Source organism: Lemur catta, chromosome 8, assembly GCF_020740605.2.
Source record: "Lemur catta isolate mLemCat1 chromosome 8, mLemCat1.pri, whole genome shotgun sequence".
Classification (NCBI taxonomy): Eukaryota; Metazoa; Chordata; class Mammalia; order Primates; family Lemuridae; genus Lemur; species Lemur catta.
The window spans coordinates 58,945,259-58,966,706 of NC_059135.1; the positions used below are offsets into that span (position 1 = coordinate 58,945,259).

Genomic DNA, 21,448 nt, shown 5'->3' on the forward strand with positions numbered 1-21,448 from the left:
GGAAACAGACTTGCCCTTCTCCCTACTTCCTCCTGCATTTCCCTTATTGCATATTCTCGGGCCCGCCCACCCACGGTCCTCCGAGAGCCGTTTCCCTAGCTGACTTCCTTCTCCAGCTCCACCATTCGGCCGCGGCCCTTTCCCCCGCGGGGTCCCGCAGGGTCGACTTCGCAGCCCTGCCTGGAGGCCCCCGCCCGCGCCCGCGGTCCGCCGTCCGCCAGCCGCAATCCCTGCCGCGAGGGACCGCCCCCTCCCGCCGGCAGCCAATGGCGGCGCGGCCCCGCCCCGCCCCTCCCGCCCCTCCCGCCGCGTCCCGGAGCTCCGGCGGGGTTGGGGCCTCAGCCGGGGCCTGAGCCCCTGGATCTTCCGGGGGTTGAGGCGAGCGCTCGCGCGGGATCCCTGCGGGCCGGCCTTGCGAGAACCATGGACTCGGAGGTGCTGAAGGTGAGTGGGCGGGCAGGCGGAGCCCGGACGGGGCTCCTTTGCGGGTGGCGATGGGCTGGGGGACGTGGAGAGCTCGGGTGGACTTCGCGAGGCCGTCGTTGCCCGTTGGGCCTTTGCCGCCCGGTTTCCCGGCGGTCGCAGCCCGCAGGGAGGCCCGGCGGCCCCCGTCCCCTGGCCGGCCTCCGCGGGCCCTGCTCGGGAACCTGGAGGTCCGGGGCAGCCCCCCCTGCGCGCTGCTTCCTGAATTGTCGTTAGTGTGCTTGGCCCCACCCTGGTCGGTGCGTTTATTTTTATTTGTGCATCACGTTTGTTAGGAAAGCTTGGGTAACGTATGACACTGCGCCTCCGGGTGCGATTTTTAGGGACTTACATCGAACTGTTAATATTGTCAGCTCCACCGTTGGACAGTAAAAGGGGCACAGGAAGATGATACGAAACCAGTTGAAGACATGAGACTTGAAAATCGAGAGGTCTTTATTGTAGGGTGATAGTCTTTATTTATCACCGATTCATCCATTCAGCAAATATTAATGGTGGGCCACTTAAGAAATGCTGGTATAAGAGAGTTAAAGACATGAGACTTGAAAAATAAAAGTTTTTTCAGATGATGGTCTTCTCTAGTCACTCCTTCAACAAGTATTTATGAAAGGCTGACCATATGTCCATGAGAAGCTGGAGATGTCAGTGAGCAAAACTGAACGCTCCCTGCCTTCACAGATTTTACAGTCTAATGCTGGAGAAAAACCTTAATTCAATTCATTCAGCAAATACTTATTGAATGCTTCTGTGTGTCTAGCACTATTCCAAGCACAGAATATACTGCAAAAATAAAGCTAAGAAAGACACTTCCAATCTTGTAGCTTACATTTGAGTAGGAGGAGTCAGACAATAAGTAGGTAAATAAAATGTACCCTGTGAGATGATAAGTGGATGGAGGACAACTTGGCAGTGCAGGAGGTTAGGGAGTGCTAGAGTATCTTTTGCCTTTTTGCTTGAATTCTTACGTTATCCTTCTGTCAAGCTATGCCCCCATCCCCTTCAAGTTTTTCATCCCTGTAAATATATCCCTTGCATTGCCACCCAAATTAACTCTTTAATACAAACACTTTCATGCTAAAAATCTGGCTGCTCATCACTTAGGCTTGAGCATCATCTTCACCTTCCCTTCCTCTCCAATGTCATCCTCCAGTACTCCTTGTCTTACTTAAGCCTCGGGAGCAGGGAATGGCCAACTTTCACTTCAAAGGACCAGATAGTACATATTTTAGGCTCTGTGGGCCGTATGGTCTCTGTCACATCTACTCAGCTGTTGTGTTTTAAAAGCAGCCATAGACAATACTTAAATGAGCATGGTTGTATTCCAGTAAAACTTTATGAACACTGAAATTTGACTTTCATATAATTTTCAAATTGTAAAATACATCTTTCTTTTTTTTTTTTTTCCAAGTGCTTGAAAATGTAAAAACCATTCTTAGGTCACTGGCCATACAAAAATAGGCAGCAAGATATGGCCCTCAGACTGTACTTTGCCAGCCGCTGCCCTAGAATACGGAGCGGCTTTTAGTGATTTCTATCACCACTCCCATCCCAAGGGACCACTGATAATTTTTTTATTTGTGTTGTCACAGTTCCTCTGCCTAACTCCTGTACCTTCCTCAAAATCATGAAAGGCAAATAGGAAAAGTGTGTATGTGTGTGGAGGGAGAGTGAGGGGTTTGCAATTTAAGAGTCAGCTCTGAAATCCTCCCCAAGAATCTTTCCTTAATTTTACTCTTCTATCCTTCCCTCAGCCCATCTCAGGTACCAAAGCTGTCTAAATGTTGCTATCCTACATTCCCAAAGCAATTTATAAGTCCTTCTCTTGCATTTACTACATTGCATTTCATTTGGTCTTTAGATTATAGTCTCATCTGTAAAAAATAAGCTTTTCTGAGGCAGAAACCATGTCTTATTCACCTTTATATTCACAGTAGCCCGGTGCCTGGCACTAGTAGTTGCTCAGTAAATACCTGTTGGACTGAACAGCCTAACATGAACCAAGGCACTGGCCATAGGTCTGTTTAGTGGGAGCTAGAATAGAGAAATAGAAGAAGCTACTGACAGGTGAGACTTAGGAAGAAGGGAAAATTTCATGATGCAATTTCTGCTTGGGTAGCAGGTGGCAAATGGAAATATGAATCTGGAGCTCAGAGGAGAGGTCTTGGTTGGACACATTGTTTTTTATTCCATCAACATATGGGGTTCAGAGGAACTTTTTTCTTTTCAGAACAGGACTTTTATACTACATCTTAATTAATCCTCACAACAACCTGTAAATTATTAGCAGCATTTTACAGATGAGCAGACTGAGGTTTTGAGGATGGACCAGAGATAGGAAACCAAATCTTTTCACTTTTAAATCCATGTCCTTTTTATGATACCATGACAGTGCCCTTCAGGAGGATTATAGGCACTAAGTGATACTAAATGCTAGACAGAATTCACATAAGATGATATTAATATTAAAAGTGTCCTTAGTTATGGCAAAGTACGAGGTTATTTGTGACCTTAGCAGAGTGGGGCATTGAAGGAGAACTGCAGTTTATGAGGTGTGCTGTGGAGGTCTGGGAGGTGGGGTATGGTTCATACTTTGAAGAAACGTGGCTAAGACGAAGAACAGAGAGCTTTAACCACAAGGAGGAAAGCAGAGTAAAAGCTGGAGAGAACATTTGCCTAACTGATCTAGAGAGAAGGACATGGACTGGAGTCTTCCAGAAACAACAGACTGTAGAACAGAGCTGTCCAGACACCCTTTGACTTCAACCCTGTCGATTAGCACTTTATCCGTATTTCCCACTCCTGCTGAATGAGCTACAGTCAGAGTAGGGGGCTATGGGATATCCCAAATTGGTTTCTGGAGGTGAATCAGGTGTATCACAATGACGGTGGAAGTGTGGCTTCCCTCTTTGATTAGGTCAGCAACCAAGCTTTAGATTGAATCCTGAGGAAAATGGTGTAAAGCACAGACTCAATTAATCAGAATTTAGTAGGTCCTGTTAGTAGTTTTCTGTCCTGTAAATCAAAAGTAATATAATTTTGAAAAAGCTTAATGACAATCATTTCCATTGGAGAACAGTTTCGATCATTTATTCTTTTATTTGTTGCAGAATTCACACATAAAACAAGTAAAATGACGTTTGACAGATTGCTGAGTTTAATTTGTCATTACTTTATAATGCCATAAGAACAAAATATTATGTATTTTAAAAAGCAGATTTTGTTTTTAAGAAATCTGTGGTCTGGCAATGGAAGTCTCTTGTCTTTTTAAAAAAATTCTTGGTCTATTTTTCTCTTTTCTAGAACCTTCAAGAGAATATGGGTAAAGGAAAAGAAAGAGGTGAAAGTAGCCTGATTTCAGTACTGTTAAAAAAATTAGGAAAAAAGACTGGAATTATTAGAAAACATTGAATTATTTCAGTAATTTTGTTTTTTATTCTGTTCTATAATCCTTATTATTGTGTGTTAGCCATTAACAGTATTTTAAGGAACTTGGAAGAAAAAAATATCACATTACCTAAGTTTTAGATTATTCCATGTTTTACATTAACATCTGCTTCTTAGAGTATTTCAGGGCACTGATACCCTTTTATAATATTTTGTCATTATTTCTTTCTAGACTTTGATTAATTACTATTGTAAAGAGAGATATTTCCATCATATGTTACTTGTTGCCAGTGAAGGAATTAAGAGGTATGGCAGTGACCCAGTCTTCAGGTTTTTTCATGCCTATGGTATATTAATGGAAGGTATGTGCTAGTTATTAAACATCTTCCATCAGTTTTAAATTCTTGCTTTGTACTATGAACGATTTTTCATATCATAATCTTGATTTTCAGGTAAAATTCAAGAAGCTCTTCGAGAATTTGAAGCTCTTAAAAATAAACAAGATGTATCCCTTTGTTCTCTACTTGCACTGATCTACACCCATAAAATGAGTCCTAATCCAGGTATAGTATTTAAGTATAATGCTTAGGACAATTTTTCCTATTCAGTTCATTTTGATTTTTCTCAATTGCACCATTCAGTCTGATCATACTGTATTATATGTAGGTGCTATTTATATCATGTTTTATCTTTCTGGGAAGAGTATAAATTCATCAAGCACAAGAAATGTGTCTATACTACTTTCATATTCCTTATATCCTATGGCAAAGGTTTTATTAGTACATAGCAATTGTTTAACTTAAAGTGAACATATATTTAGTGATTGTTATGGAAAAATAGGACAGCCAAAAAACAGGTGCTGTATATACATAAATAGCTCTGCAGCAGCCAATTTTATAACTTGTTATGTGCAAATATGTAGCTATATGCAGTTTATTTCTTCTTTATATTAAGTTTCTTGAAGGGCTTTATACCCTGCATGGGGGCTAGGTCTTGGAAAATATTCAGTAAATTTTTATTTAGTGGTAGGTTGGGAAATGTGATTAGGTTATAGAAGAAACCTTATGCATAAACCAGCAATTAAAGTTATGTGAACTATCTTAGTGTATAGTTAACTTAATGGCTAAGACCAGAAGAATATCCAAATTATAGATAATAAAGAAGTAATAGCATTATATTCTTTCATATATATCTAGTAACAGCTAATAGGATTATAAATATAGATTCTGTTACAAATAATTAAATGATAATCAAATGTCATAGAATGGTTTCTTAAGTATTAGAAAAGACTTTTTTCTTAATCAAAATATCACATGCCTCCTTTACTCCACGTACACATATACAAATCAATAGTAAATAAATAAACTTAACAGTTACCTGCTTACTTTCAAGGAACTGTGCCAAATAGGGTTGGAAGATACAAAAGAATTGTAATAAGTGACCCATGACATAAAGTTTATAATCTACTTGAGAAAACAATGTAAAAAACCACAAAGATTAAATTCTACTGTTACTATAAATGATAAAAGATGAAACAAGTCCATAATATATTGAAATTGACATATACTATTAATCCACAGGAGTGGGCTGGGAATGCTTTGTGAAAGGTTAGAACTTGATCTGATTTATGAAGGACAGGTAGAATTTGAATATGAGCAGTATTGGGCAGATAGGAGAAACAGATGGGCAAATACGTGGAAGTGGTTCAGGATTAGGCTCTTCTGTGGATCTCCTTTTTCTATGCTCCAGTGGAAATACTGTTTAGCTAGAGCAGAGAATTTACATAAGAGAGCTGTAGTCAGTTAAGTCTAAATAAAAGAAATTATTACAAAATATTTTCTTTCTATAATCAAATTTTCATTTAATTGGTTATTCCCAGCAGTATTAGTTCTGTTGGGAAATGTGATTTCCAGCCCACTGAAAAGATGTAGACAGAAATATTGTTTAGAGACACCTGAACTCTGACTCTGCTTTCTGCCATGGATGATGCTGAATGGACTTGAGCTGTAGTAGGGGCCCTGCTATCTGTAAATATTGCCTAGGAAAGGCCTGCGTTGTTAGTGTACATTCTTCCTGAATGCTCCTGTAAGCCCTGGTTATAAAAAGACTTAGGCTGAGATCTGGCAATAGCCAACTTCGTGCAGACAGTGTCACAGTTAACTGATACCCCATTAGGGACTTGATGGAAATCTGGTCTAAAAAGTATAATGCCTGCTCCTCTCCTGCCCTGATGAGTTCTTTTCCGTTTCTACATCATGGCTAATTAATGACAATTTCTGACGGGACTATGGGGGGAAAGTGGGGAGAGGGAAAAAGGGTCTTCATGCCAAGCAATCTGTAGCCCTACAGAGACGATTTTGTTTCCTTAACTCACAGAGTTGTGCCTTGATAATTCCACATTTAAATTTATATCTTAAGAGTTGAAGGGAAGAGTCACTTACCTTTTTCCTTGGTAGCCATTTCCAGAAAGGCAGAGCTGTTGGATGCACCACCCTCAACTTTGATAGTTCTTCTTTCTTATTGCATGACTAGTCCCGATTCTGATTCATTCCAGAATTTGGATATGATTGACATTTGTATCCTAACCAGATACTCATATATAGTAGATTTAATATAAGTAAATAGAGTTATTAGGAGGCCATCTATTTAAGAGAGTATCCAAGCAGTGTTAAACTGTGTAAGAATAATTATGCTACCGTTTCACTGACCCATGACAGTAGCCTTGCATGTTTATATATTTTAGAATTGGATTTGAGAGTCAGGTAATTTGAGTACTAGTACAGGACCTGTTCCTAATAATTGCATTATTTTATTATAAAAAAAATTAGCACATATAAATAACTTTTCTATATTGGCACTGACATAAACTATATAGCTGTACTGTGCATTACAGTGATTATTAACCACATGTGGCATTTGGGCACTTGAAATATAGCTAGTTTGAGGAACTGAATTTTAAATTTTATTTATTTGTAATTTTTAAATTTAAAACTGGTACTTGATTCAGTTATTAGAGAACTTACATTTAGAACAACTTGAGTCTATGAATCTGCTTTTCAGTGATAAGTTTTATGAAATCTAACTACAAATCAAGTATTTCTGAAGAAAACTTAGCATCTTGAGATATACTCTAAGTATAAAATACATACCAGATTTTAAAAAGTTAGTAAGAAAAAAGGAATGCCAAGTATCTCAATAATTTTTATATCAGCTATGTTTTGAAATGATAGTTCAGATATATTGGATTACATAAAATGTTATTAATATTAATTTCATTTATTTGTTTTTATTTCCTTGATGGGGGCTCTAGAAAATTTTAAATTACATATGTGGCTTGCATTTTATTTCTGTTAGTACTACTGTAGAGAGAAGAGCTAAATTCTCTGCCTTGTTAATTATCTGATCTATTATAAACACTTGATCCACAGCTTAATTTCCACTTAATGTCATTTTTTCCCTCCCAGATAGAGAAGCTATTCTGGAAGCAGATGCCAGACTGAAGGACCAACGTAAAGGAGCTGGACAGAAAGCATTATACCATGCAGGCCTATTTTTATGGCACGTTGGTCGCCATGAGAAGGCGAGAGAATATATTGACAGAATGATCAAAATATCAGATGGTAGTAAAGAGGTAGCTGTTTTTCTTATTTTGAAATAGTAACATTAAAAGAAGCTTATGGTATTGATATATTCAATAGTATTTGCAGTTTAGCTCTTTGTTCCTGTCTACTCTATTCTCACTTTATAAATAACAGCTTTATTTTAATATTATATTGTAAAATAGGGATTCTCTAAGCTTGTTTGTTTTTATACTGTTAACGCTTGAAAAGATCCCTCCCTGGTTCCTTCCCTCCCCTTTTCTCTTTTCCCTTCCTCCTCCTTCCTTCCCTCCTTATCTCTTTCCTTTGTTCTCTTCCTCTTTTCTTATTGAATAGCTCTAGATACAAGGTACAATTATTTATACTGTTAATAATGCAAAGATAAAGAATATGTAAGCTTTACTTTAATGAATGAATCATCTAGTAGTAGCATAGAGCATATACCCAGCTAATATTGTGAGAAAAATTACAAATGGTATGAGATAGATGTGATTAAAATATTTAAGAAAGTAATAACTAACATTTATTCTTGCTTATTTTGTGCTAGGAATAATTTTAAATTGAGGAGAGACCACATCTATAAGTGTTAGGAGAATGAGGAAGGATTTTTTGAAAAAAGTAGCATTTGAGCTAAAACCTGAAACATGGGTACAGTTTCAACAGGCAGAGATTATGGAAAAGGGAAGTAGATACTACCAAGGTGGGAAATAATAGATAGAAATGAAACATGTTGATTCTAGGTGGGTACAGTGAGACCTCATATCTAATGGGAACACAGGGTACCTACATGACAAGGGTGGAAGAAAAGCCTGGAGAGGTAGATTGGGACAAATTGAAGGATTTTGACTGCTGTGTACAAATATTTGTATCTAATTTGATGGGCGTTGAGATGCCATTGAAGATTTTTAATCATGGGAGTGATATTAGAGTGCAAATCCAGAAGATGAATTTAATAGTGGTTTATGGAATGAACTAGCTTGGGGAGAAACTGGAATGTGGTAAAAAAATAAGAAAAGGAAAAGGTAGTACTTTCTGGCAGATGGTTTTGAGGGACTACACTAAAATATTGTACAGTGATTACAAAGTTGAGAATTTTTAAATACCCATAGGACTTGTCAACTGATAGATAATAAGTAGTGGGGGAAGATAACGAGGTGTCACATGGCAGGATGTCTTTAAGGCTTTAAGCCTAGATTATTCAGAGACCAATTAACATAAATGGAAAATACCTTGGCGATGTTGTTTCTTCATATGTTTATTGGCCATTAGTCTATATTTTTTCGAAAAGCTTCTGTTCGTGTCTTTTGCCCACTTTTTAATAGGGTGGTTTGATGTTTTGTTGCTCATTGCCTGAGTTCTTTGTAGATTCTGGTTAACAGCCCTTTATTGGAAGCATAGCAGGCAAATATTTTCTTCCATTCTGTAGGTTGTCTATTTGCTCTGTTGGTTGATTGTTTCCTTGCCTGTGCAGAAGCTTTTCAATTTAATCAGGTCCCATTTATTTATTTTTGTAGTTGCTGTGGCTGCCTATGGGGTCTTCTTCACGAATTCTTTGCCTGGACCTATACCTATGAGTTTTTCCAGACTCTTCTTCTAGAATTCTTATAGTTTCATGCCTTAGGTTTAACTCAGTCATGAATTAATTTTGGTGAATGGTAAGAGGTGCAGATCCTGTTTCAGTCTTCTACACGTGGCTATCCAGTTTTCCTAGCACCATTTATTGAATAGGGATTCTTTTCCCCATTGTATGTTTTTGACCTCTCTAATCATCAGGGAAGTGCAAGTTAAAACCACCATGAGCTATCACCTAACTCCAGTCAGAATGGCTTTTATCAAAAAGTCCCAAAACAACAGATGCTGGCGTGGATGCAGAGAGAAAGCAACACTTATATACTGTTGGTGGGAATACACACTAGTTCAACCTCTATGAAAGTAGTGTGGAGATACCTCAAAGCACTAAAAGTAGACCTACCATTTGATCCAGTGATCCCACTACTGGGTATTTACTCAAAGGAAAAAAGGACATTTTATAAAAAAGACACTTGTACTCGAGTGATTATAGCAGCACAATTCATAATCACAAAGATGTGGAAACAACCCAAGTACCCATCAATACGTGAGTGTATTAATAAAATGTGGTATATGTATACCATGGAATATTACTCAGCCATAAGAAAATGGTGAACTAGTAATACCTTTTGTAACAACCTGGATGGATCTGGAGACTATCCTCCTAAGTGAAGTATCACAAGAATGGAAAAACAAACACCACATGTACTCGCTGTTAAATTAGAACTAAATGATCAACACTCATGTGCACATATGGTAGTAAAATTCAATGGAAATCAAGCAGGTGGGAGGAGGGAGGAGGGGAATGGTAAATTCGCATCCAACAGGTACAATGTATGCTACCCAGGTAATAGACACACTTATAACTTTATCTCAAACTGCACAAAAGTAATTCATGTAACGAAAATGTTTGTACACCTGTAATAATCTGAAATTTAAAAAAAATTAAAATTAACTTAAAAAAAAGAAAATACCTTGGGATGAGAAGCTAGTGTTGGAGGGAGGTGATGTATTTGACTTAATGCTATATTTCAGGTGCTGGCAGAATAGTAAGATGGAGATAGCAGATGAGCTTTTGGAAAAAGAGAAGAAAAGTTTAGAAGAGATTTTGGGCTAGGAATATAGGTTGGGAGTCATCCTCACAGAGATGGTAGTTAAAACCATTCAAATGATGATACTAATCTAGTGAGTGGAAGCAGCATTGATTGAGACTCTTATCTGTATTTTCAGGCGAAATACAGGAAGGTAAATGTAATCTTATTTAAAGGTTTATAAAGTTATGAACTAACCTAGACCTTTTTAAATAGAAGAGCTTATTTTGCAATGTTTTATTTGATCTTAAAAGAAAAAATAAACAATCGGTTTCCATCTTCTTACCAATCCTATATCTCTTACACCTGTTGGCCCACTAACATGTCTAAAGGTAAAGATCCATGACTTCTTCAGTTTTTAATTTCTCAGGCCATTCATCCTTTCATTTGAAATTACTGGACTAGTCTCAGAGGTTAAGAAGATAGTTGCCAAATTATCTGAATTTTTAATATATGCGAAGCAAGATATCTTCTATTATTCCATCTTAGTTCATTTGGGCTATTTGTCTAAAAAGATGCAATAAATTATTATTTTTATATTAAATTACATGTTTAACAATTATTAATAGTAAATTATCAGTGAAGCTTCAAGGAAGAATATTGGTTTTAACAGTAATGGAATATTTGACAAGCCTCTTTTTTTCTTTTTTTTTTGAGACAGAGTCTTGCTTTATTGCCCAGGCTACAGTGAGTGCTGTGGCGTCAGCCTAGCTCACAGCAACCTCAAACTCCTGGGCTTCAGCGATCCTACTGCCTCAGCCTCCCAGGTAGCTGGGACTACAGGCATGTGCCACCATGCCCGGCTAATTTTTTCTATATATATTTTAGTTGGCCAGATAATTTCTTTCTATTTTTTTAGTAGAGATGGGGTCTCGAACTCCTGATCTTGAGCGATCCACCCGCCTCGGCCTCCCAGAGTGCTAGGATTACAGACGTGAGCCATGGCGCCCGGCCCACAAGCCTCTTAATGTTAATATTGAGCCCAGTAGTAATCTTAAGGGCTGAAATTCATTATATAATTCCTAAGACTCTAGGCTGGCAAGGGTTCCAAAATGATTTCACTATACAGAATTTTATTGTTCATAACATTATTTGGTAAGTCCTATTTGCTGTTAATTACCAAAAAAATAATAATAATAATAACATTAGGCTTATCTCTTTCATCAACATTTATTTCTTTCATTTCTAAATAAATGGAAGTATAATTAGAATTATTTGTTTTACAGGGACAAGTTTTGAAAGCATGGCTTGATGTTACAAGAGGAAAAGAACCTTATACTAAAAAAGCACTAAGGTGTTTTGAAGAGATACTAGAAGATGGAAATGATATTTTTGCTTTGCTGGGTAAGGTGAGTTGGACTTAGGGTAAATAAATCATGTTTCAAAATGCATTCATAATATATTTAAAATCCAACAAAACTAAGTAGCTCAAAAAAGATGATCGTTTTCATGATGACTGTAATCAGCTCTCAGTTGTAAGGGGGACTTGCATTTGTGTAGGACATAGTAAACTAGAGAAATGTATTCCCTGCCAAAGTTCCTGAATTCGGGATTGGTTGTACTTGTTTTTATTGCTGTTTTTGACTTATTTATTTTTTCCTCAACATGTATTGTGTGTCTAATATGTACAAAGAACACTCTTAGATTCTAGGGAAATCTCTGAGCAAAAGAAAACCTCCTTCTTTTGTGGAGCTTATTTTCTACTGGGGGAAACAGACAATAAAAAAATAAGTAGGTAAATTATACAGTACACTGGAAGCTAATATGAGAAATGGAAAAATTATAAGTAAAGCAGGAAAAGGGGGATAAGGAGAACTGGGGCATGGGCTTGCAATTTTAAATGAGGCAGTCAGAGACAGTGACATTTGAGAAAAGACTTACAGGAGGTGAAGGTTAAAGCTGTGGGCGTCTGGGAGAAAGCATTTCAAATAGAGGAGATAACGGGTTCAGATACCTTAAGACATTGAGGGGTAGCAAGGAGACCAACGTGGAAAGAGTGAAGAGAGTAGATGTGAAGGCCAGAGGAAAGAAGTTGGGTGTGGGGGTAATAGGAGAGGTGGGCCTATTCTGTAAGGCCTGTGGCTTTTAATTTGAATTAGATAGTTAGGCAGCTAGTGAAAAGTTTTGAGCATAGAAATAACGTGAGTGGACATACATTGTGAGGGATGAGCAATTGACAGTCCTTAGATATCATTGGTGGGTGAAAATATTTAAGTAGAACTCTTTCTTCAATCCCCATTGATGCCTTCTGAACACGTTACAATTTATTTTTTTTTATTTTTGATTCAGCAAAAATAATTTTTTTGGGGGGAGGAAACAATAGTCTTTTAGATAAGCAGTAACTTGAAGAGATAAAAAAGAAAAAGAGGAGAGGATTTGTGTCTATTGTTAATGTCCTCACATCCTTCATCCTGTCAGTTTCTGTGGATAGCCAGCTTGTTCAGGTTTGCTGTGAGTACAACTACTGCTCAGGCCGGTTGCCCTCACGTTTTACCTGATGGCACAGCTGTAGGAATTGGGCATTGGGCAAGTTTAAGAAACACTTTTTCTTGATCATTTTTCTTCCTCTTGAAAAAGCTAGTTCATAATCTTCTGGAGTAGGAGCTATTCCAGGTGTTAATATAAATAGCTTAGGAGGGATTTTTCCTTTTTCCTCCAATCCTCAAGATTGGTTTAAATTCTTTTTCTAATATGACCCATTCCAATTATGTATTCATTTTCAGTTCATTCAGCAGAAGGGCTACATTAGTCTAATTCCAACTAGGAATGATACAAACCACATGTACAACAAATTTAGCTTAATATGGTATTTTGCATTTAAATGGCAGGGGGATGATCTGAGGAAAAGTATTAGATGTGGATAAACATAAGGTCTTTGTAGCATGATCTTACCTTACAGCACCAGCTATTTAGGTAGATGCCAATGGCAAATCTAATTTTAAAAAATTATCTACATGAATCTCTTTTCTATTGTTGTTAGTTATTTAGAAACTTATATACTAATGTATTTTAGTAAAGTAGCATCTTTGGGTGGTTCTCATACTTTCTTTTAGTTTCGTAGGAATATAATCTCAAACTGTTTTTAGGTATATATTGCAGTTCTAGTATAGATCTGTTGAGACTGGATACACATTTTTAATTGAGATATACCAGAACTAAATTTATTCCTATAGGAAATACAGAAGCAAATTAAAAAAAAAATCTCATTATCTGTTTTTCTTGTACTAACTACATTTACAACTTTATTGTTTCTAATGATGAAATTAATGCATAGGCATAGTAAAACCTTTTTTTTCAGAATTACAGTAAAATCTGAATGAGAAAATAAACATCACTACCAGAAATAACCAGTTGAACTATTATATATGATATCTCTTCATGTAAATGAATATAGATCTAACAAGTCTGTAATCACTTTTAATGATTACCTAAAATTTTATTAAGTAGATGTGCTATGATTTAACTACTCATCCATGTACATTTTGGGTTATTTTTGTTTTTCTGTCATACAGAAACAATTCTGCCATAAAAATTATCTATATGCTTCTTTGTCATCTTTTATGATTATTTCCTTAAGATAATTCCTGGAAGTGAAAAAGTAGAAGTAGAAATATTTGTATAAACTTTATTTTGCTTCTTTAAAATTGTATCTTTTTAACCTAAAAGTAATTTCTAAAAAAAAAAAATGCAAAATTTCAGAAATTTCTTAAATTTTAGATGCTACTTGCAAGTACCTGGAAATATTTTAATCTAAAAAGATAAGTTTTCCGTTCTAAATCAAAATATTTTATGCTATTTCTAAAAACATTTTTAAAAATTTTATCCTTTAATCATATTTTTTAGCTATTGAAAAGTGAATTTTAAAAGTTATATAAAATATATTTTTGTTCTGCAATATTTTGAAATTTTTTTTTTGATAAAAACTTTTTTTTCCTCGTTAAAGTGATAACTGCTCTTTACAGCAAAATCAGGAAATATGAAGCACTATCATTCTATCTACTCTGGATTGTAAGAACCTTAATATGTAAGATCACAGTTTTGATGTCACTTTTTTTCCTTCCATTAGGCACAATGCCTTGAGATGCGCCAGAATTATTCAGGTGCTTTGGACACTGTGAACCAGATGATTGTGAACTTTCCAAACTTCCTTCCTGCTTTTGTAAAGAAAATGAAATTACAACTAGCCTTCCAGGATTGGGACCAGACAGTTGAGACAGCACAAAGGTTAAGTAAAAAAAGATGACATAAGTCTCTTTGCATCTGGTTATTATTTTGAGAAAAAGGAAAATCTATGTGTATTTTTTTAATTTGGTTTTTCCAAACAGTATAGAATTGAGGAAACACCTAAAATCATATTAGTTTTAAAACACTTAAAATCACATTCAGTTTTAAAAACTGAATTTATTGATTTACATAAATATCTGAATGCCTGTTCTAAGACAGATAACTCTTCTTAGGTAAACAAATATCCCTTCCCCTCTGGAAGCTTGTATTCAAGTGAGAGAAACCATCTACTAAGCAAACCAAATAAGTAGATTATGTAATTTGTTAGAAAGTATAAGTGCTATAGAGAAAAGATACAGCAGGGAAGACACAGAGAATGTTAAGGCGTTGAACTTTATGGGGCGTTCAGGGAGGTCCTCACTGAGAAGACGGCATGTAAGCAAAGACCTAAGGAAGGTAAGAGAGTAAGCAATACAGATCTGCATATCTGGAAGAAGAATGTGCAGAAAAAAGGAAAAGCAAATGCAAAGACCTTGAAGCAGAAGCACATGGCCTGTAGTAGTTTGAGGAGTGGGAAGGAGTAAGAGAGATGAGTAGGCTGTGAGGTCAGAGGAAGGACGTAAAGGGTATTATCAGTTATTGTAAAGTATTTTGATTTTTCTTCTGAAATGTGAAGTCTTTGGAGGGTTCTGAACAGAGGACTGCTATGATCTGGATTACATTTGAAAAGAATCAGTGTACTGTGTGGAGAACAGACTGGGGGGAAGCGGGGAAAGGTAGAAGCAGGGAGACTATTTTGCAAGCTGTGGCCATAATTGGGAAGAGAAGTGCTGGTGGCAGGCCCAGCAGAGTGCTAGTGGAAGTGCTTTGAAAAGTGGTTGGAATTTGGATGTGTTTTGATTGGGAAAGTGAGAGAAAGAGAATAGTTGAAGGTAATTCCAAGATTTGGGGCCTGAACAACTAATATAACAGCAACAATAATGATGATGAACTGTTGTAAAGTTCTCAGAGTGCCTGGCACATAAGAAGTGCTATTTATCCCTACAACAACCCTAAGAGGTAGGTACCATTAGTATCTCTATTTTGCAGTTGAATAGACTAAGACTGGGAAAGGTTAAGTGGTTTATCCAAAGCCACACTGCTAGTTAGTGGTGGAGTCAGGATTCAAATGTAGAGCATTCTGGTCCCAAAGTCTGTGCTCTTAAATGCTATCTGTGGTAGAGGATGGAGTTGTCTTTAGCTGAACAGGAAGACTGTGGAAAAAGAAGGTTTTAGGGGCAGGTAAAAAGTTTAGTTTTGGATATTTTAAGTTTGAGATGCCTCTTAGAAATCAAATTAGAGATGGATGTATGAGTAGGTAGCTGGATGGCTATAATTCTGGAGAGAGGTCTAGGTTAGAGATAGATATTTTGGAGTGACTGGCATATAGATGCCATTTAAAACTATGAGATTGAGAATAAATGTGTAATGTGAGACAAGCAAACCAATTGTTCAAGCCCTTGAATAAAAGAAAGTATGTAAATTTATTTCAACCTTGACTGAAATGTTTTTCTGCAGGTTACTGTTCCAAGACAGCCAAAATGTGGAAGCACTAAGAATGCTGGCTCTATACTATTTATGTAGGGAGGGGGATATAGAGAAGGTAAGTTGTATTGTATTATTTACATTTCCTGTATTAAAAATGTATTTCATTACACATACACACACGTGTGCATGCACACATATTAAAGCGTTGAACTCCTATTTTAGAATGTATGTCATAGTAGTTTTTAGTTGATTACTAGAAATAATACACTTTAACAAAGAGGTCAGCTTCTGAAATCAACTAGTAAAACAAAAATATTATATAGTTGAAATTGCCTTCAAAACTCCCTTAAATCATTAACCATAGTGTATGTAGTTTTCTATATAAAACTTCTGTGCCATAATATGTATGATTAATGAGACCAGTATTACTGTGTTTGAAAAAGTACATATACAAAATACAATTTATAATACTTTTACAATTTAATTGAATTTGTAAAAGTTAAATGGGCTTAAGATGAAATTGTACCTTAGTATGAAATATTGTACCTTATTCTAAGGTATATCTGTCTGTAGTAATGAATACATTGACTAGAGTATGGAGTACCAAAATCTGAAGTAAATATTATAACATGTAGTGGATTTGCATTGTGTTTGGGGTGGTCGTATTGGTCAATGTGATAGTGCCTAATAAGTACTTCAGTAAATACTAAAAGAATCTTAGTTGAGGCAAATCTTCAGTAAACTTTCCAGGCATTGAAAGTACTTATACTAACTACCTTAATGATTTTTCTATTCTAGAAAACATTTTAAATGTAAACCAGTCTATATAGACAATTCAAGGCTGATCTCATGTAATATTGTTTGTAAATATGTTATCATTCATACCTCATTTGTATTATAAATTAATTATTAGGGGGGAGCTTGGCATATACAGTCAGTTGAGTATTATGGGTATCTTTACCAATCCAAATGTTTCCATTAAATAAGAAATATTAAAAGAATACATTCTAAAACTGAACAATTTTTATTTATAATTATTGAGCTTGTTAAAAAAAATTTAATATGTCTTACAACATATAAGATTCTTTTGGAAGAGAAGGAATTTGTAAAAGCAAAGGTCTTTTAATATATTAGTAATAGTATATTTTATTAGTGCATATATACATGTATTATGTTCTTTTTTCTTAAAATTAATGTTTTAAGAAAATAAAATTAATTTTGAAATTAATAGTGATTATTTTCATTTTAGGCTTCCACCAAGCTAGAAAAGTTAGAAAATGCATTGGATGCCATGGAACCACAGAATGATCAACTTTTCTATAAGATTACACTAGCATTCAGCAGAACTGTAAGATTACCTACTATGTATGAGATCTCTTATCTATAGTAGGGGATATAAAATAAGTCAGAAAGATTGAGGCACCAAAGAGCATATGGCCTAGTGTGAAAATATCATGTGTATCTAAATACGTGATACATTCCTCAGAAAGGTGATATGGTTTCCAACTATAAGAACCCATCATGGGGGCTTCATGGAGGAAGTGGCACTTATTGTACCTTTAAGTGATAAGGAAAACTCCCATCTATTACTTGGCAGAGCAGCCACCTGAGACCCCCACCCCCCACGGAGGACCCACATTAGCATATCACTAACCTAACACCTGGTAATTAACATATCACCAACCTAACATTTGGTGTATTAGCATAACACTAATCCTATTGCCTAGTGCAGACACTAAATTTATTACCTGGCGGGCATTGTCACCTGAGACCCCCTTCCCCTTGGATCACCCCAACTTAATAAAAATGGGAAAAATTAGGTAGACGGGGCTCAGAATTTGGTGGCGAGACCCCTTGGAGCCCGCCGGCGAATAAAACGTTGATTCTCGGACTCTCCGTGTGCCGCTTATAACACTTGCCGTAACATAAGGATAGAGAAGTGCCTTCTAGGTAAAGAAAATACAAAGGAGTTTATTTTAATCAGAAAATAGGATTTATGACTAGGTTATTCTTGGCTCTTGTTTTGTTTTTTAAAACTATGTGGAAAAAAACTATTTTGGTGGAAAAATGGTTATCTTATTTTTTTTGCACTAGTAAAGAAATGTTTTTATTATAAGCACCCAATAAAAGGAAGGTAATCAGGAATGGAATAGAAGAATACAACAGAATCTTGAAATCAATACAAGGAATGAGAGGATTAAAAAGTGAATTAAACTAGCAAAACATAAGTAAAAAGATACACATAAGTAAAATAATTAGCAAATATAAAATTGAAAGAAAAAATAAAGGAAGGATATTGTTAAATGACTTGAATAAACTGAATTCTCTTATTTAAAAACAAAGATTGTCAGATTGTGTGAGATTTAGGGTAAAAACAAATCCTTGTTATTACAAAAGTTGGAATTAAGAAGAGTGTTTACCTTTTTTATTTACCTTATTGCCAGAAACATTTCAGTTAGTTTTTTATTAAGCTCATAAAATTATTTAAATTTATCCAAACATTTAAATAAATATTTTACTCTTAAAAGTTGTCTTCAAAAGTTATATACTTATTCTAATCTTAACCACTTTGCCATTTTTTGAAATAGTTTTGAAGTTTTCTTCAAGATTCTAAGGTCTTTTAAAATATTCTCACTGGTGGCACAGCTTGTTTTTAGGGAGAAATCAGATTCTAGTCTGAGTTTTTTATTTAATTTTTTATATATATGAAATAACGTGTGTGTATATATGTACACATACATACATGTCCTTACAATAATGATTTTCTTTTCTAATTTGTAAAAGAAATCATGAGATAGCTTGAAAAAGGATTTCTAAAAATATATTTGTGCAGCAACATAATTAGAAGTATACTTTTCATACTAACTATTTTGTAAAAGCCCTATTCATTAGGATATACAAGTTCTGATAGAATATAAACTCTTTCTTGATGGTTAATAGAGAAATGTTATTTTTCTTTAATTTTAAGTAATTGCTTTTTCTTCACTCTTATGAAGTATAATTATATATATATTTAGAAAAAAAAAATCCCTCAGTCTCAGTAGAAGTTGTTTGACTTCTAGTCTAACTTAATTTTTTTTCTTTTTAGTGTGGACGTAGTCAACCCATTCTTCAAAAACTTCAGACATTATTAGAGAGAGCTTTTAGTTTAAACTCCCAGCAACCAGAATTTGCTATAGAACTTGGATACCAAATGATTTTACAAGGAAAAATCAAAGAGGCAGTGAAGTGGTATAAGAGTGCCATGACCCTGGATGAGTCTAATATCTCTTCACTATTTGGTATGGTAACTATTTTCATAAATGTTCCTAACATAGATGCAAATAATTGCTTTTAACTTGCCATTAAAGAAGAGCGAACGTATTTTGCAGGTTTCTGAAATTCAACTGTTCTCTACTATCAACAATAGAAAAAGTCATGTGTCTTTGAAAGGAAAATTTTTGCTTCATAAATAATATCTTGAAAGAATAGATTTTTATAAGATAATTCCTATAAATTATAAATTCTTTAGTAAATGATATTGTATAGCTTCAAGGCTACCCATTTTACTTTCTTTCACCTTTTTCTTCTTTCTTTCTGTGTTTTGTTAAATCTAAAACTTTATTGTGATGGGAAGAAAATGTGTTTTATTAATGTAGTTTATGTTATCTTGAAGTGTATATTGCCTGAATTGGTATGAACTTGACTATTTTTGTCCTGTTTGGTTTTAGGAATTATCCAATGTCAATTAATTGAAGGGCAAATAGAGGAAGCAGATCAGCAGCTAGAATTTTTTAGTGCAGTTCAGCAGTCCATTGGAAAATCTGCGGTACAGTATTTTATTTTATCAGATCGTAGATCCCAGCTACTATTAATATTTATAAACTATGAAAATTTAAATCAGTCTTATTATTTAATAATGGCTTTAAAGGATGAGTGTTTGCTAATTTTAATGTATAATTGCATTTATTAATTTACCTCCATACAAAACTAGATTTTAAATACTCTTCTAAATGATTCCAAACGTCCATGTAGTTAATACTTAACTTTGAACAAATAATTACTATCAATAGCACTTTATATTCATTTGAAATCTAAGTGGAAATAAATGGCTTTATAACTGAATGGAATAACTTATGAAAACTACTTATTTTCCAGGAATTAACCTATTTACATGCCATTCTTGCTATGAAGAAAAATAAACGACAGGAAGAAGTTATTAATTTGTTAAATGATGTCCTAGACATTCATTTTTCACACTTAGAAGATTTACCTCTTGGCATACAGTATTTTGAAATGTTAAATCCTGATTTCTTATTAGAAATTGTTAAAGAATATCTGAACTTCTGTCCAATGCAGGTGAGTAATTCTGGAACGTATTTTCAAGGGTAGTTTTACATGATGTTTTGTAAACAGTGCTAAGTTATCTTTAACGCATTACGCTATATTGATATCTTAAAATGATACTATTTCATATCCATATTAGTTGAAATAGTTTTTAATCAAAATATTTATAACAATGAATAGCAACTAATAGTGACTAATATTTATAACAACTAATAAAAGTACTGATTCGCAAATATTCATTTGTATTTCATAAAATCTTAAAATCGTCAGTTTAGAAGAACGATTAAAAGTCATCTAATTCAGACACTTACCTTATTTTTGAATCCACTGTGTAACATCACCATCGTAGTGCCCATCCTGTCTTGTATAACTGATTATTAGACATTATTTTCTGTGTTAAGTTAAACTCTGCTTTGTGTTGAAAAAAGACCAACTGGTCCTCCTTTGCCCTGGAGTGACAAAGAGCAAGTCTAGTTACTTAGTCAAAGTAAGGATCCTTCCCCATTCATAAAACAGACCTTCAGATTTTAGAAATTAGTTTTGCTGTTCTCCTAAACAATTCCATGTTTTCAGCCATTTATTTTTTATATGACATTGTTTTAAGAACTCTGGCTATGAAAACCTAAGAATGCCCTTTATTATGTCTGTGCCTCTCATTAAGCTCACTATTCCAAACATGTATTTGACCTACAAGACCTAGAGTAGACCCCTTTCTTTCCTTATTCTGGATGTCCATCCAGCTTTCTTTTTGTGAATCACATTACGTTATTGACCCTGTTGAACCAACAGTTAACTAAAGGCCTTAGATCTGCTACTTCTTGTACCTTTGGATTTAAACATAGGACTCTCCATTTATTTCTTTGAAATTTTATCATCTCAGATTCATCCCATAATTCCATATTATCATATTCCTTTTGGATCCTGATTGTCATCTATTTTATATGAATTTTTGTGGTCATCTATCATCTTCTTTATCTAGCACTGAGACCATACAATGGTCTCATCCAAGCATTAACAATTTTTGAGTAGAACTGCGGATGGAACCTTTGTTGGACTACCAAAGAGTTCTTTCAAATTGGTGTGGATTCATTAGTCAGTACTCTTTTATTACAGGTAGTAAGCAGATACAAATACCCTAACTTTGTTATATTCAGCTCACATTTCAACACATTACTATCAAGAGGGGCGCCATCAAATACTTCATTGCTAGAAGCAAAGTCCTTAGTGTTCTCCCTGATCTGTAGC

The 21,448-nt window shown here is 35.2% G+C and overlaps 1 protein-coding gene across 1 annotated transcript in view; it reads left to right on the top strand.

The window, feature by feature from the left end:
- The first annotated feature begins 325 nt into the window (after nucleotides 1–325).
- The window catches only part of TTC21B (tetratricopeptide repeat domain 21B), a 67,566-nt gene continuing 46,443 nt past the window's right edge, over nucleotides 326–21,448 (top strand). The window contains exons 1-11 of the mRNA XM_045559363.1: nucleotides 326–444; nucleotides 4,100–4,229; nucleotides 4,320–4,430; nucleotides 7,332–7,498; nucleotides 11,353–11,475; nucleotides 14,193–14,350; nucleotides 15,908–15,992; nucleotides 17,127–17,225; nucleotides 18,966–19,158; nucleotides 19,588–19,685; nucleotides 20,015–20,215. Of these exons, the coding sequence (XP_045415319.1) occupies nucleotides 424–444; nucleotides 4,100–4,229; nucleotides 4,320–4,430; nucleotides 7,332–7,498; nucleotides 11,353–11,475; nucleotides 14,193–14,350; nucleotides 15,908–15,992; nucleotides 17,127–17,225; nucleotides 18,966–19,158; nucleotides 19,588–19,685; nucleotides 20,015–20,215 (1,386 nt within the window). The 5' untranslated portion in view covers nucleotides 326–423. The remainder of the gene's footprint in view (nucleotides 445–4,099; nucleotides 4,230–4,319; nucleotides 4,431–7,331; nucleotides 7,499–11,352; nucleotides 11,476–14,192; nucleotides 14,351–15,907; nucleotides 15,993–17,126; nucleotides 17,226–18,965; nucleotides 19,159–19,587; nucleotides 19,686–20,014; nucleotides 20,216–21,448) is intronic.